The sequence below is a fragment of the Primulina tabacum genome, chromosome 2, assembly GCF_025594145.1.
Source record: "Primulina tabacum isolate GXHZ01 chromosome 2, ASM2559414v2, whole genome shotgun sequence".
In the NCBI taxonomy this organism is placed as follows: Eukaryota; Viridiplantae; Streptophyta; class Magnoliopsida; order Lamiales; family Gesneriaceae; genus Primulina; species Primulina tabacum.
This window is the reverse complement of record NC_134551.1, coordinates 3567353-3583734: the sequence shown is the minus strand read 5'-3', so window position 1 is coordinate 3583734 and position 16382 is coordinate 3567353. Positions and strand designations below refer to the sequence as shown.

The following is a 16382-nucleotide window of genomic DNA, read 5'->3' as shown; positions in this document are numbered from 1 at the left end:
TAAACTTCATCTATGCATGAATCTTTACCCAGCTTAGGGTGCAATCAAATCGAGATCTGTTTGACTTTACCCGAAATATTTCTCTAGTAATGATATAAAAATTATATCTAATTAAACTAAATATATTATTATATATTTTACGGGTCGGAGCTTGAGACCCTGTTAGGCGGGTCTAAACCCACCCCACCGAGGCGGGCTTATTGGGGTTTGACTCGAAAATTAATGGGACCCACTGCCATAACTATTCACAGCATGCCGATCTAGGTTAATGGCATGCTTTCTTGCATTCTCAAAATAGTTGGGATCCCACAAGACTGAGTGGGCACTCGAATGTCTGATAAAATATGATAACAAAAACAAATTAAAGGCAGTTCAATTTGTTTCTAATGACTACAAGTTGAGGGAAAAGAGACGACCTTCACAGTAGAAAGGTGACTGCATATTGCAGCTGAACCCATGCTCAAAGGCCAAAGCCATGTCTCGGTTTCATCAAATGATATCCAACGGTGTTCGCACAAGCAACAGCCCATTTGTTTCTGATCTTACTTGTTGGCAGTGTCGCAAATTCAACTATTTTACCTTGAAATTTTTTCGTTCGAAACAAAAACAAATCTTGAAATTAAAATAAGCTAAGTTCTTATCCTTCTCCACTATTATTTCATGTCTCTGTTGCTAAATTTTAGTTGTAAATTGTTATGGATTTTTACCCTTTTTCTTTCTTGTTTCACGTTTCTGTCTAAATTTCAATATGTAACTTGTTATGAGTTTTTTTTCCCACTTTAGTTCTGGTTTTTTTTGGTTTCGTTTCCGTTTTTGTTGCTTCACAATTTTGTTTGTGTTTCACTGCGCCATTCTCATTGTTTTAAATGGTAGATTAATTATAGATTAATAATAAATAATTAAGATAGTAAAATTATGTGAGGTGTCAATCGTAAAATGTATTTATAATTTTGATATAAATGGTAGAAACAAAATTTGCATGGTCAATGTATATATCAAGCTTTGTTAAAAATACATCACTATAAGATTTCAAACACACCACAAACATATACTACTAAAAAAAAGTAGAGAAATGAGATTTTTATATCAATTTATATTTGGTTTTCCACACCTTTAATACAAAAAAATTGACAAAAAGATACCAAAAAAAAAAAGGTAAATCATCAACAGCTATAATATGTCTTGATGTTTATCAAATCAAATCTTATTCAAAAAATTTGATAATCAAAAGCCAATACAAGGCAAAGATTTTAAAATTATCCTTCGTTCCTCCAAAGAATATGGATCATGACCTTTAAAACTCCACTCCGTTGAATCCTTGGAATTACTTAAAAAATGAAGGGGCGGGAGCACCCGCCACGGGGCCCGGGGCTGCGTCACCACCGCTGCTCAATAAGCTCCAGCATGGCACGGTGAGGACTGGACTTCTGTTTCTCACAAGAGATGGCAGAAACACCCGTGCACAATATTAATTAACATGCACGTTAAATATTATCACTTAAGGTTCCTAGAAATATAATAACAAAATTGGTTACCTTCACCAGCTGCAAGATTAAAATAAAGGTCCACAATATTAGGACAGTTCTGGTAACAAGTCGGAGAGCAGAGGTTGGCAGCGAATTCCGGCAGTGAAAAAGACGTCAGAGGATATTCCTATGAATCCACGGTCTGTTGGACTTAGAGGCCTATTGGACTTGTTCGAGAAATTGGACAAGCAAGCAAGGCCTAGTAGATGGTAAGTGGGAAATGTCTCAATTGGAAAATGATCATAGCATTGGCGAGCTTATATTGACTTACACTTTATGCAGATGTAAGTAAGATTGGTCAAGAGGCTCTCTCTCGCGCACTATGGCGCAAGGGGGTGTGCAAATCATGGGCCCGATTTGCAGTGGAAAAAGGTTTGACTTGTGTGCAAGCGTACGAGCGCGACCTGGGTGCGTCGAATGTCGGACCGATCATGGCAAAATTTCCCATCAAGGTTCACTTGGCTTTTGCTATTTTTTTCCGAAAGCGCAAACCGGAAGGGGACGAATCTGTTTTAAGGACACTGTATTTCATACAGGTCTCGGTTTGATTTATTTGAGTATTGTACCTACTGTTTTGATTCGATGTACTGTTTTGCTGGTTTTACACATAGTTATCTGTCCTGTTCCATTCGATATATTTTGAATAACACGGTCAACACCACAGGCACTGATCAGTCTCGATATATCCGAGCAGTCTCTCTACCACCACATCTGATGGCTTACATGTGTAATCAGATTCCCCTCTCCATTCACGTAGTTCTCTAACACGCACCTCTTCCCCGACGATGCAATGGCGAAGGAACAAAGGTTCGCCGGCAAAATCTCGCAGGTAACCTCCGCTATAACATATATATCGAGAAAATGTAAATGGGTTTACAACATAATTATTCAAATCAGAATTATTACAGAACTAATTAGACACCAAGTGTTACTTGGACGAGAAGAGAAGTGACGAAGAAGATAACCACTGGCAGTTTCATCGAAGGGGCATAAGCCATTCGTTTCTTGGTGTTTGCGTGCGTTTTGCTCTTTTTCCCCCTGTTTTAATTTGTTCTCGTGGAATGGGATACTTCAGTTTATATAAAATGATGATGAGGAGAGTCTCACAGATTTAAATTTTTATTATTGGCCAATTCGTTTGTTTGATTATCACAAATTTAAGTTTTTTTCAAGTTTATATTCTTTAATTTAGGGCAGTGTCGGCCAATAGGCAATAGCTATTACCAACTGGAGCCCACGCTCTTCTTCTTAGATGTCTGCAGGTAAACTGGGCCGAATGACTCTTGGCCGGATCCATCTATCGAATAAACTGGGCTCAGTCATAGTTCGTTTATATGTGCCAAGAGTCATTCGGCCCACTGAGATTCGCACTTTCATCTTTAAAACCAATGCATGCACAGAAAATGTAGTCTGAAGATAAGAAGTCCTTGCCAACCTTACAATCCAATCATCTTCCTAAATCCCAAATAAATGAAGGAAAATTTCTGAAAATGTAATCAAATCTTTCCAAATTCAACAAGAAAATATAAAACAAGGAGCAGCCATGGCCGTCACAGCGTCATCCCATCTTCTCTTCTCCAGTACCTCACAGTCAATCACTCGTCTCTCCTCTTTCCGAACGCTCTCGACATGCTCAAACAATGGCGGCAGCTTTTTTTGGCGGACGCTTCCGAGCGTCGACGGTGGAGTGAAGTGTATGGCGGTGACGGCGGAGAAGGAGACGAAGAAGAAGAGTGGTTACGAGATTTACACGCTGACTAACTGGTTGTTGAAGCAAGAGCAGGCGGGGGCTATTGATGCTGAGCTTACCATAGTTCTTTCGAGCATTTCAATGGCTTGCAAGCAAATAGCTTCACTGGTTCAGAGGGCCAGCATTTCTAATCTGACTGGTGTTCAGGGCGCCGTTAATGTTCAGGGGGAGGATCAGAAGAAGCTTGACGTTGTCTCCAATGAGGTTCACCTTTTTTATTTTTTGCCCTTCTAAAAGGAAAATTAATTAAGCGTACATTCATTATTTTAAAAGATTTAGTTGAAAACTAGAGACCCTTTTACGATAAGAAAATGTTCGCTAGCATCATAAAGATTAATTGAATTTTGCGTGCATTCGTCTACTATTTCCATTGGAAGCGCAATTTACTGCTTTTGTAGGAATCTGTGCGTTCTTGTTTAAGGGACGTTCTGATATGACAGCTCCAACTCTTTGTTGTTAAGAAGAAGAGTGTACGGCGTGCAGTTAGGTGATAAAGATTCTGATTTGTGTTGAAACAGGTGTTTTCTAATTGTTTGAGGTCAAGTGGGAGAACCGGGATAATTGCATCGGAGGAAGAGGACGTTCCAGTGGCTGTGGAGGAGAGTTATTCCGGCAACTACATTGTCGTGTTCGACCCTCTTGATGGATCTTCCAACATTGATGCAGCTGTGTCCACGGGATCCATCTTCGGGATCTACAGCCCGAATGATGAGTGCCTTGCAGATATCGAAGATGATGCCACGGTAAATTGCAATGAACTTCTTGCAGGCCTATATTTCGTTTGATTTAAATCCATTTCCACTGGTCGAGTATAGGATTTAAAGATGGAAAGCAAATGAAAAGTGAAGGAAAAATAGACACCAACTTCGGTTTTGAACTCTAGCATAAAGGCTTTGGTTCGTATTGCAAGTTACAAGTAATCTGATGGTAGAATGGTACCAAAACATTCCACACGATGCAGATGCTACAAGAATATGTAGGGTAGTGTATTTTGGGGTGGAAAAATGTGAAACTTGTTCTTATTTTCTGAAAATGTCGTATACAAATTCGATGTCTGTTCCTTATTAGATATAAACTCCCACTCTTCTATAAGAGCCACGTGTCGTATCAAATATGGATGGGGGTCATAAGCCAGACCCATATAGTCCAACATAGATTAATGACTGGTTCACTTCTTTAGAATTGTTTTTTTATTCAGATACTGCAAACTTATATCATCAAACCAACCGATTAGTTGTCACTTATGAGCATTCTCATAACGTCGCGCTGAATCCAAGCTTGTCAAAAATCACTTATTGCTTTGGGAAATGTATTTTTCGCAGCTTGACAACGTGGAACAAAGATGTGTCGTGAACGTCTGCCAACCTGGAAACAACCTTCTTGCAGCAGGATACTGCATGTACTCAAGCTCGATAATATTTGTGATCACCTTAGGCAATGGAGTGTTTGCCTTCACATTGGATCCCATGTTTGGCGAATTCGTTCTCACCCAAGAAAACATCCAAATTCCAAAAAAGGGGAAGATTTACGCCTTCAACGAAGGGAACTACCTATTGTGGGACGATAAGTTGAAGAAATACATAGATGATCTGAAGGATCCTGGCCCGAGTGGTAAGCCTTATTCGGCTCGATATATTGGTAGTTTGGTTGGTGATTTCCATAGAACTCTTCTGTATGGTGGGATTTATGGTTATCCTAGAGATAAGAAGAGCAAAAATGGGAAGCTGAGGCTTTTGTATGAGTGTGCACCAATGAGCTTTATAGTGGAACAAGCTGGTGGGAAAGGTTCTGATGGACAGCAGAGAGTTCTTGATATACAGCCAACAGAGGTGAGTAATGATAAGATCTAACTAATAAAGTATAATGAATTAGTATGTTTAAAATGTTTCTTCCCCTAAAAACTTACCAAAACCTGTTATGAATCGAATTTGAGCTCGAAATAGGGATCAAGCTTAGTTTAAATTGAAATATATGTATAGAATTTCATAAATATACTAAACTTTGCGTGTCATCAAACAAATATATAGAGCTTAGAACTTGAAATAATACTCGTTGGGTTGATCCGATTCGGCTGTATGGCTAGCATGAAGCATGCTCCCTACATCATGTTGTAAGGTTTTGGATAGGATTCTAATCTGTTGCTGTTATTCTTGTGCAGATACATCAGAGAATTCCATTGTACATTGGAAGTGTGGAAGAGGTCGACAAATTAGAGAAATATTTAGCTTAAAAAGAAATGTTATCGTAGAAGAAGTTTACCATTTTACATGAAAGTATACAATTGTTGTGCTTTGCTAAAGAAGAAAATTTTATTAGAATATGTGTAAAAGAATTTGAGATCTGAGGAAACCACGGTGTTTAAAAGCTCTTATATATATATATATATATATATAGTTCATCTCAGTTATTATTATATAATGATAATAGATAATTTTTTATTAATATAGTTCCTCTCGCTTATTGTTATGCAATAATAATAATAGATAATTTACATGTATCATTTTGAAATGAATTTACTATAATTTATTAAATAATTTTATAAAAAAATATCATAAAAATACTTTATGACTTAGAGATAATGTATTTGTTCTCTATTTATTTTAATTAAAAAATTTTCCCCTTACTCAAATTTTCTAACTCCGTCCTTGCTGATACTGAAAGAGATCAATATAAAAATATTGTTTCCTTTCCTTTTATTAAAAAAAATTCAATATTGTTAGGGTTAGTTAAATTTTACTTATTCTCTACATTATAAACAAGTATTTGTTCTATAATGAGGAGCTTAACTTGAAATCAATTGGGCAAAATCATTCAGGCACTGTTTAGTAAAGAATTGAATATTAGTTAATTTCATACTTTATTTTTCTACAAATGAACAAGTTGATAAATCACTACTTCTTAGTCTTATCCAACAAACTAAACAGTGTGTTAACAATATTATAAGCCCTTGTCCGAGGTAGGCTGGATCCAAGAAACTGGGCTAAGTCATAGCGTTGATCTTGAGCCTAGAATATTCATTTGGCCTGCTAACACTAAGATCCTCATTTTCATCTTTAACGAGTGCATGCATGCAATGAAAACTAGTGTTTTTTCGTTATCCTGCTCAACACATAACACATATAATAATCGAACAAACAATGATCACTCATCAACAACGTTAGATGAGCGAAACTATAGCGAGTCTTTTATGTGGTCTAAGATAAGAAATCCTCGACCTCATAATCCAATCATCTTCCCAAATCCCAAATTAATGAAGGGATGTAATCAAATCTTTCTATATCTATCAACACACAAAAAAAAAGAGCAAAGCAGAGCAGACATGGCCGCGACTGTATCCCATGATCCCATCTTCGCTTCTCTAGTACCTCACTGTCAATTACTCGTCTCCGCTCTTTCCGAACGCTCTCGACATGCTCATGAAACAACGGCGGCAGCTTCTTTCGGCAGACGCCACCGCCGCCTCCGACGAGTGCCAGGCGGTGACGCGGGAGAAAGAGACGAAGAAGAAGAAGCGTGTTCACGAGATTTACACGCTAACTAACTGGTTGTTGAAGCATGAACAGTAGGGGGCCATTGATGCTGAGCTCACTGTAGTTCTTTCGAGCATTTCAATGGCTTGCAAGCAAATAGCTTCACTTGCTTAGGGAGAGGATCGGATGAAGCTTGACGCTGTCTCCAATGAGGTTCAACTTTTCTTTTGCCCTTCTAAAGGGATAAATATTTAGTATAATTTTTCCATTGGAAGCGCGATTTACAACTTTTCTGGGAATCGGTGCATTCTTGTTTGAGGGACGTTCCTAATATAACAGCTCCAACCATGGTTCGCCGTCGCGCGGCAGTGGAGAACGTCTCGAAGTCTACTGTTTCAGTTCCATTGAAATTTTGCGGAACAGCGGCAATTATCGTGGTCAGTATTTTTAGAACAAAAATAAATATAATTATATAATTTGAAAAAAGAAGAAAAAATAAAACTTACACAAAATGTTCCATAACCGTCGCAAAATCGTCGTTCCGTTCATCACCAGATGACAATTTTCTCCACGGGTTTGAGGACCCGCAGAAAACCCGAAGCCAGGACGGAGATCTCCGATTTTTTCGGATTTAGGTTTAGAGATTTTTTTAAATCCATGAAATAATTGGACGGGTATAAAGATATTATCCCCATCATCGAACTCGTCCCGAAAATAATATTAATAATAAAAATAATAACATTATTAATATTAATAATATAATAATAATATTAGTTTTTAAAATATTAATAATATTAGTATTGATATTAATATTATCATTAATAATAATAGATAAAAATAAGTTTTGGTTCGGAGAATATTCGTTCCCGTCCCCGTCTTGCTCTATTAATATTTTTGAAATGAAAATAGAGACGAGAATGCTGATTTGATCCCCGTGGTTTCGGATTCGAGGAAAACGGGGATCGGGGAGGGTATGTAGATATGAATGAAATTCGGGGACGGGGATGAGATGACAAACCCATCCTTGCATGTCCCGTCCCATTGTCATCCCTGATGATAATCGCGAAATCACCAAAATTCCAAAAAAAAAAATGTTTTATAGTTATACAGTTGTTTTAGCCTGAAACTTTGTCGTGATATTTATCATTCTCATTCCACGACTGCGACGATGAATCATGGCTCCGACCCTAAGTTCCACTTATCTTTTTGTGTGTGTGTATATATAAATGATTAGAGAATTTTACTCTCAGCGTAGCATAGAACGATGATTTACGTTAAATTGTGGAAAATGTCTATAAATTAGATAAATATTTAGCTTAAAATGAAATGTAATTTTGGAAAAAGTTTACTATTTCATGTACAATTCTTGTGTTTCACTATTCATCCAAGAAGTGAATTTTATTAGACTTTATGTGTAGAAAGAATTTGAGATATTGAGGAAAAGCCAGTGTCTAAATGCTCTGTTTTTTTTTTTTAACTTAAGAAAGTCATTTTGAAGTGTTTTCACTGTATTAAGTGTCAAAAGTTAATTGCAACTCAAAATGTTCAAATCTTACAACAATATAAAAAACATTTTCAACATGGAAACCTTGATTGGACTCTATGAATGAATTAATTTAAATTGCTTTTACTTGTTTAAATAATTTTACAATAAAAGTATAATTAAAAACACTATACTATAGAGAGATTATTTTCGTTCGCTCTTTCTTTTATATTAAAATATTTGACAGAATACTGCGATTATTAAATCTTTGCAACCAAAGAAATAACCTTCACACAAGTGTCCGTGCGTGCTTGCGGATATAAGCAAGCCCCAATTCACGAGCATACACACATCGAGGAAGATGCCTGAAGCAATCACGAGGCTCCTAACATGGAACAGCCTAAGCTCAGCCTCTTCTTCCATCTCTTGCCTCTGTTCTCTCCATCTCCGCCAACTACCACACAGCAGCAGCAAACAGCCATTCTCCACCTACAGTTTCAGCCGCGGAATAACCTGCAAAGCCGTCCAGCTAGAATCAGTAGCCTCCGCTGCCACGGATACAGCCGCGGCACCAATGAGGAGTAGCAGATATGACATCGAGAACTTAACGACATGGCTTTTGAAGCAAGAACAGGCCGGCCACATAGATACAGAACTTGCAATTGTTCTTTCCAGCATTTCTTTAGCATGCAAGAAAATCGCGTCATTGCTGCAAAGATCCAATATCATCAACCTCACCGGAGCTCAGGGAACCATGAACATCCAGGGTGAAGATCAGAAGAAACTCGATGTTGTTGCCAACGAGGTTCATTGGTTTCGATTTTCCATTATCTGCATTTCAACCCACATATAAAACCCATGAATTAAATTGAATTAAGCTACTACGGATGTTTCAGTTGTTCTGCAGCAGTTTGAGATCCAGTGGGCGGACAGGAGTTATAGTATCGGAGGAAGAAGACGCGCCAGTTGCAGTTGAAGAGACGTATTCTGGAAATTACATTGTGGTTTTCGACCCTATTGACGGCTCTGCTAATATTGACACTAGCTTGACGACGGGCTCCGTTTTCGGGATATACGCTCCTGATACGCAACGCCTAGTCGACATAAACGATGATTGTAAGGTAAATTCTTGAGAAATATGATTTCAGAAGCATTCTTCATTTGTAGTTTATCTAACTCCACACTGTTGATTTTTTCGGTTTGATTCTTATTTCTTTGTGGTTCAAGATTTTCCAAGAGAATCCAGTTTTTAGCGATAGATTATGTGTAGAGAAAAAAAAAACGTGCGTGCTTATAGAAATTTTGATGGGGATCTTTAACACTTCTTTAACGTCCGAGGATATTTGCCAATTTCAACTTTATTGGGATAATATTACCCCATAATCTTCTAACACTACATCGTTTGCTATGTGCGTGCAAAGGTCCAATGAGTTCTTGGTGGGCCTCGGAATTTATATTTGTAAGACAAATCATGCATAAAATTGAAAATTTGATGCGTCTAACAACTTCATTGGATCCAAAAAGCTTGCTCAAGAACAAGAGAAGTGCGCGATGAGCGTTTGTCAGCCGGGAAGCAACTTGCTAGCTGCAGGTTACTGCCTGTACTCGAGCTCAGTGGTCTTCACCCTCTCAATAGGCAGAGGCGTGCTTGCCTTCACGCTCGATCCAGCCTATGGCGAATTCGTTTTAACTCATGAAAACATCAGGATCCCGAGTACCGGAAAAATTTACTCCTTCAATGAAGGAAACTATGACCTGTTCGATGAAAAATTGCAGAAATACCTAGACGACTTAAGAAAGCCGGGCTCCAATGGCAGGCCATATTCAGGTCGGTACATGGGTTGCCTTGTTGGTGAGATTCATAGGATGTTACTGGTTGGTGGAATCTATGGGAACCCGAAAAACAAGAAGAGCAAAAACGGCAATCTACGGCTCTTGTACGAGTGTGCACCAATGAGCTATTTGGTTGAACAGGCCGGGGGAAAAGCAACAGATGGATGCCAGAGAATACTTGATATTAGGCCAGATCAGGTACAAATATTAACTTACATGGATTCTCCCAACTAATAAACTTGGGTTTTGCTTCTCATACGCTAACGGATACTTGTAGTTGTGCTTCAAAAAACTAAGTGGAGCCAATATTCATTGATTTTTGTCTCATCTTATTTCTTCTTCTTTTTTTCAGGTTCATCAACGTACACCGATATTTATAGGCAGTCCAGACGAAGTTGAGAAACTGGAGAATTATTTACGTTGAAGAAAATTCTGAAATTCTGCACATAGGAGTTGGTATGTTTAACATTTAGATTGAGAACACAAGTAATTCTGGGAAATTTGCTCATGCATTTACACACTGCAGCAAGATTCAATAAATTCTTGAAATCTAAATCAGCTGTTGCTACTAAATTGTGTTCATTTATTAATTTTCTATGTTTCCCTGTTTGAATTTGAGTTGATTCACTCGACTTGATCTAAATTATTAGTATCTATTGATTAAGCAAGTAAATTGAATGGACAAAAACTTACGTGAGACGGTCTCACGATCGTATTTTTTGAGACGGATCTCTTATTTGAGTCATCCATGAAAATATATTATTTTTTATGCTAAATAGTATTATTTTTATTGTGAATATCGGTAGGATTGACCCGTCTCATGTAATATATTTATATTTGAAATTATAGTAAAAATTATATTTTATATATGATGTAGATAAAGAAAATGAACAATTTTTAATTATATTTCATATATGATGTAGATAAAGAAAACGACCATTTTTTATTTTTTAAATAGGAAAGAATAATAATTGTTTGTGTATTACAATGTAGAAGAATAATTATCGTCTAACATATAAAAATAAATATATGACTGTGCAGATAAAAAAAAAGACAATATTCGAAACATTGAGAACAATGTTTAGGATTTTAATTAGGAAATTGATTGAGTATTATTTGAAAGTTACAAAGATTAAAATAAAAACAATTTTTTTTTTAGGTTTTCAAACTTAAAATTTGTAACGATCTCCCACAAAGCCTAAAACTTCGAAATAATAGAGTCAATCATTATATAAGTTTACAAAATAACTCCATCCCATTCAAATTAAAATCAATTAATTTAATACGAATATAAAAAAACATTTATATTAATTTAGGCCAAAACTAATATCAAAACATGGTAAAAATATTTATCGATTGAATTATCTAAATTTATTTTTTCATTAATCATGTTTAAATTTTGTTTTTTCAGTTTCTCCAACTTATTTATTGATATAATATTGAGTTTCTTACATATTACAAAATATTTCTTTTTATCTGATAACATCTAAGGCTTGGAATCAAAGTGAATCTGATACATGACGTTGTTTTACCAAATTTTTTTAGTAGCTTTCGCACATATGAAGGTTATTGGTTTCCAGCCTATATATCAATTTCAACTCATAATGAGCTAAGAAAATAAAGAGTTTAAATTCCACAATAATAATGAATATAAGGTATTTATTTGAAACTTTTACAAAACATAAAATGATTTATTAAAAATATACAAAAAAAATTAAACAACAATGGATTTTACCGAGGTCCAGCTCAGAAACATAAATTCATAAAATCACCCATAATCACTTTAAATACCATTTTTCGTCTAAATAAGCTGAAGGACTAATATATAAATTTATTATTTATTGGTTAAACTCGAACCTTTTAATTAGTTAAAATGATAATAAAAAATAATGTATAATTGTCTTAAAATTTTGAGGAGAAATAAATTTAAGGCGTATCCACCGAACCAAAACCCAATCTTTCATCGCTCCGCACTGCTTAACCCAGAAAGCAATCAGGTAATTCACAGAATTCCACAGAAAAACGATTGAAGAACTTGAAAGATGAAGCAGGGGCTTCTTCCATGGAGTCCTTGCACATTCCCAGGCCCTACTTCTCTCTTTCTGCATCCCACCAACACTTTCAAGCCCAAATTACCCAGACCCAATATCAGAGCTGTCGCTGTCACTATGAATTCAGTGGACGAAAGCCCGTCGACTGCTCGACAGAGAAGACAGGTGAGGAAAGAGAAGAGGGAGAGCAAGCCTGCTTATAATTGGAGAGAAGACGTGGAGGATAGGCTTCTCAAGAAACCCAAGAAACGATACGCTTCTTGGATGGATGAGCTGAATTTGGATAACCTCGCATTGCTCGGGCCCCAGTGGTGGATCGTCAGAGTTTCCAGAGTTTCGGGCCAAGACACTGCTGAAAGGATGGCTCGCTCAATGGCCCGGAACTTTCCTAGTTCGGATTTTAAGGTAATTCGAGCTCGAACTAACTTTCTTATCTGGCATGAAATTGGGTTTGGATTTGGATTTGGTTTTGCTCTTGAAAGTTGAATGAGAACCTAACAGTACCTTAGCTTATCAGCTCAAGATGTTTCCCTTATTCTAATATTGTCATAATCTACCTGCGAATTTTGAGTTACTTGGGTTATAGCATGTTAACAATTACCTATGATGTACATCCTGCAATAAATATATCAGCTTTCAAGTTGATTTGAGGTGAAGGTATCTGTTGGTATTTCTTGCATACCCGCTGACTGATTTTACTAGTTAGCTCCAAATCAGGCGAGATGAATTATAGGATCCTGGATGAGAAAGCTGACTTACCGACTTATCTGAGATTGTTTTATGTGAGTTAAATGTCTCATTGAATTCATTTTTGTCCTCTTGATTGTTCGGGCTGGAAGTAATTTTGCCTTGTGCAATTGATTATCTTCCGGGAACAGATTATTCTAACTTGTTTGTTAAATTAGCAAGATTGCCAGATTCTTACCGTTTGTCGCTTTCTTTGGTAAGTATCTTCCAACGTCTCAAAATAAAGCTCATACAAGTCTAAGAATGTGCGAATGAACTTGAGCAATAAATAGCGTTGATGTATTTGGAATTGGTGGCTATTACTCAATGATGATGTGCAGGTCTACGTTCCTTCAGTCCAAATCAAAACAAAATTGAAGAATGGATCAATCTCTACTAAACCAAAATCACTCTTCCCTGGATGCGTGTTTTTGAGATGTGTAATGAACAAGGAGTTGCATGACTTCATAAGAGAATGTAATGGAGTTGGAGGGTTTATTGGATCCAAGGTCGGAAATACGTAAGAAACCTCAGTTTCTCCTATTATTTTTTGTCTTTGGGTTATTTGCTTCTTGATGAATTTTGTATGTCTATGGTATCTCTAGTTGTTACTCTAGGCATAGGATGTACCAAGGCACACGTGTCCTGGAGAATAGGCTTCAGGTGCAAGTTGTAACTCACACCTCATTGAACTTCAGGACACAGAGTAACATTATTTAAAATTTAGATGGATGAAGAAAACTGTCATATAGCATATAATATGTAATTTACAAACCATTTGAGGAAGAAAGAAAATATTATTTGTAGTGCAAGCAAAATAAGAATGACTTTGGCATCGGATTGTAACTATATGCATAATACCTCCAGTTGGGGACAAGTGCTTTGGTTTATCTCTAGGTGTTCTTGTTGTGCTTTGAGATCATGTCCACGTCTTGTGGGTGTCTAATAATCGCGGTTTTACCTACTATATGATATCTTATATCTTCTTAACTAGGGATAAATGTCAATAACAAGGAAATTACCTATCAAAAATTTATACCACCTTAAAGTGTAACCCAAGCTAATGCATATTCAAGTTGATAAATCTTGAGAAATTTTGAACAAATTTTTCCAGTTTTCAGGCTTGTTAGTTAGTCAGAACCTGAATCTCTAGGACTTATTTTTTATTTTGATTTCTATCATATTTCATATTCTAAAAAATTCTTTATCATGCAGAAAGCGCCAGATCAATAAACCTAGGCCAGTAGAAGCAGATGATATGGAAACAATATTTAAACAGGCAAAGGCAGAACAAAAGAAAGCTGATCAAGCTTTTGAAGAACAGCAGCAAAGTGAGGGAACTCAGGATTCCAAGAGAATCGATGTAATGTTTCCTTCGGTCTCCAAAGATGATGCTGAATCAAATACCATGATGACTGCAAGAGGCAGAGGTAAAAAAGCGGCAAAACAGCCAATTGTCGGGAAAGCTACTCCCTTGGCACCTGGTTCAACTGTCCAAGTTGCATCAGGGTCTTTTGCTGGATTTTCAGGCACACTTAAGAAGATAAATGAAACTGGGCTGGTATATCCTCTTGCTGTTTTTAGGACGATGTAGAATATTTACTTCCATCCTGCTTGAAAATGATTATTTGAAAACATTAAACTAATTGTTTTGTGGATGAAAACAAAACAGAGGGAAGGACGGCACATCCCACAATATTCCCTTTACTATTTACCTGTCTGGTAGAAGTGAGGTCTTAGTTCCACAAAAGCTTGACTTTCCCTTATCCCTCATTCAAGACAGAGCTTTTAAGATCGAGTGTATGTCTTTATATTAAACTTTATAGCTAATAGCTAACATAGCAATTCAAAGTCTTTTGACCCATATGGTAATTCTATCGCCATGTTTTGATCGACATTCTACATAAATAGTCACAAAATACACAATATAGAAAGGGCAATTATTGATCCAAAGCAGCACTTCACTCTTCCGGCCGTCCCTCTCAACTTTTAAGAAATTAGTCTTCGTTTCTGAAATCCAGATATGTTTTACGAACTGTGATACAAGTATATCTTCACGGCTTCACCTTGCATAATGCTTGCACTAGGATAAAATCTCATCGCCTGCTTGAGTAAATTTTAGTACTGGGTGTGAATCATTCTTAACAGAGAATAAGGAATTGTCAGGGTTGAGTGTTTTTTTTCCTGCAGGCAACCATTTGCTTTACGCTATTCGGGAAGGAAACTTTAGCAGATATCGATGTAAGCGAAATTGTCACGGAGACAACTTGACAAATAGCAAATGCAGACTTGTTGGATTGTATTGCCACTGCACTGCAACAAAATATACGTCTCGAAAGAGTGGTTTGGCCCTCCAAACTAGGTGAAAGAATTTGATGAATGCAACAAGTGCATATAGATACACGTTTGCTGGGTGATATAGCTCATATGGAGTGATTATTCGAATAAATACTGGCATTAACATCACAGATTTGACGATAGGCTAGTTCCAATTTGTTGTTTGTTGCATGCTTTCTACTAACTCCTGGAATTTTCCCTGTTGTGATGTATTTTGGTGTGGTCAAGGTAAAATATGAATTCGATTAAAGTTTGAATTTTACTTATTACGAGTTGATCTTAAAACGAATTGCTCTCGAGGTATCTCAAAAACTTTGTTTGAAGCAATAGTGAAGTGGGTAAAAGGGGGAGGGGGACCAAGTTTCCACTTCTATTGTTTCGGTCGACCCTACCCCTGCGGGCACTGCCTGCAGGGGTCGATCCAACGGCTCGGATTTTTTCGAGCCAATTTTTTTTTTTTTTTTTACAGGGAGGTGGGCTCGAATCACTCATTTGGAGTGATCCGGGCCGTTCATTGTCCGTGCAGCAGTGCCTGCACGGGTAGGTTGAAACAAACCAAAGTATCATATGCACCCTATTAAATGCTTCTGAATTCTGATGATTCCTATTAAATGCTTCTGGCGATGGTGTTACTTAGACATCAAATCCGGTTCAAATGATTTTTTAAATTTATATATTTTTGGCATGTGTATTCTTTGCAAAAAGTATAATTCTACATATGATTAAATACTTAAATATTGAGTAGATTAGTTTTGCTATGTTACACTTAAAAGTCTGTAACATAACAAAATTGTTGGGTAGATAATTTAACATATAACTCTCACAAATTATGTATTAAAATAACAGTCAAATAATAGCTAATTTGGTAAAATTTACTTGTCGGAGGTCATCCCTATTTTCTAAACAAATTATTGCTAGAATTGTGCAGACAAACAAAAATTCAATGGTTCAAGCAACGCTTTCACTGACTGATTGACCAGTTTATGACGCTATAATCCAATTTTACACGCCAAAATATTCTATATTTTAAAGAATCACGCCAAATCTTAATATTAGTATTTTGATTTTGACCCCTACGGTGGGTCTTCCCGCACATGATCAAGAAAAACAAAGGGTTTCTTTTTTATAAAAATATCCCCGAGTCGCCCTCTTCCACACACAGGTCCACACATCACGCTGTCATCCTTATATCCATACCCTCTGCTT

General features: G+C 36.7%; 3 protein-coding genes across 3 annotated transcripts; all 3 read left to right on the top strand.

The window, feature by feature from the left end:
- Positions 1–2938: 2938 nt before the first annotated feature.
- On the top strand, positions 2939–5626 carry LOC142525970 (fructose-1,6-bisphosphatase, chloroplastic-like). Its single transcript, XM_075630250.1, has 4 exons — positions 2939–3480; positions 3795–4019; positions 4599–5105; positions 5435–5626. Exons 1-4 carry the CDS (start codon positions 3070–3072, stop codon positions 5504–5506), a joined length of 1215 nt encoding a protein of 404 aa, XP_075486365.1. The 5' UTR covers positions 2939–3069; the 3' UTR covers positions 5507–5626.
- A 1119-nt stretch (positions 5627–6745) lies between these two features.
- Positions 6746–10662, top strand: LOC142525960 (fructose-1,6-bisphosphatase, chloroplastic-like). Its single transcript, XM_075630243.1, has 5 exons — positions 6746–7183; positions 8477–9034; positions 9126–9350; positions 9754–10260; positions 10415–10662. The coding sequence occupies exons 2-5, from the start codon at positions 8591–8593 to the stop codon at positions 10484–10486; spliced, it is 1248 nt and encodes a 415-aa protein (XP_075486358.1). The 5' UTR covers positions 6746–7183; positions 8477–8590; the 3' UTR covers positions 10487–10662.
- A 1351-nt stretch (positions 10663–12013) lies between these two features.
- On the top strand, positions 12014–15438 carry LOC142525953 (uncharacterized). Its single transcript, XM_075630236.1, has 4 exons — positions 12014–12518; positions 13181–13359; positions 14055–14400; positions 15030–15438. The coding sequence occupies exons 1-4, from the start codon at positions 12105–12107 to the stop codon at positions 15108–15110; spliced, it is 1020 nt and encodes a 339-aa protein (XP_075486351.1). The 5' UTR covers positions 12014–12104; the 3' UTR covers positions 15111–15438.
- The last annotated feature ends 944 nt before the right edge of the window (positions 15439–16382 follow it).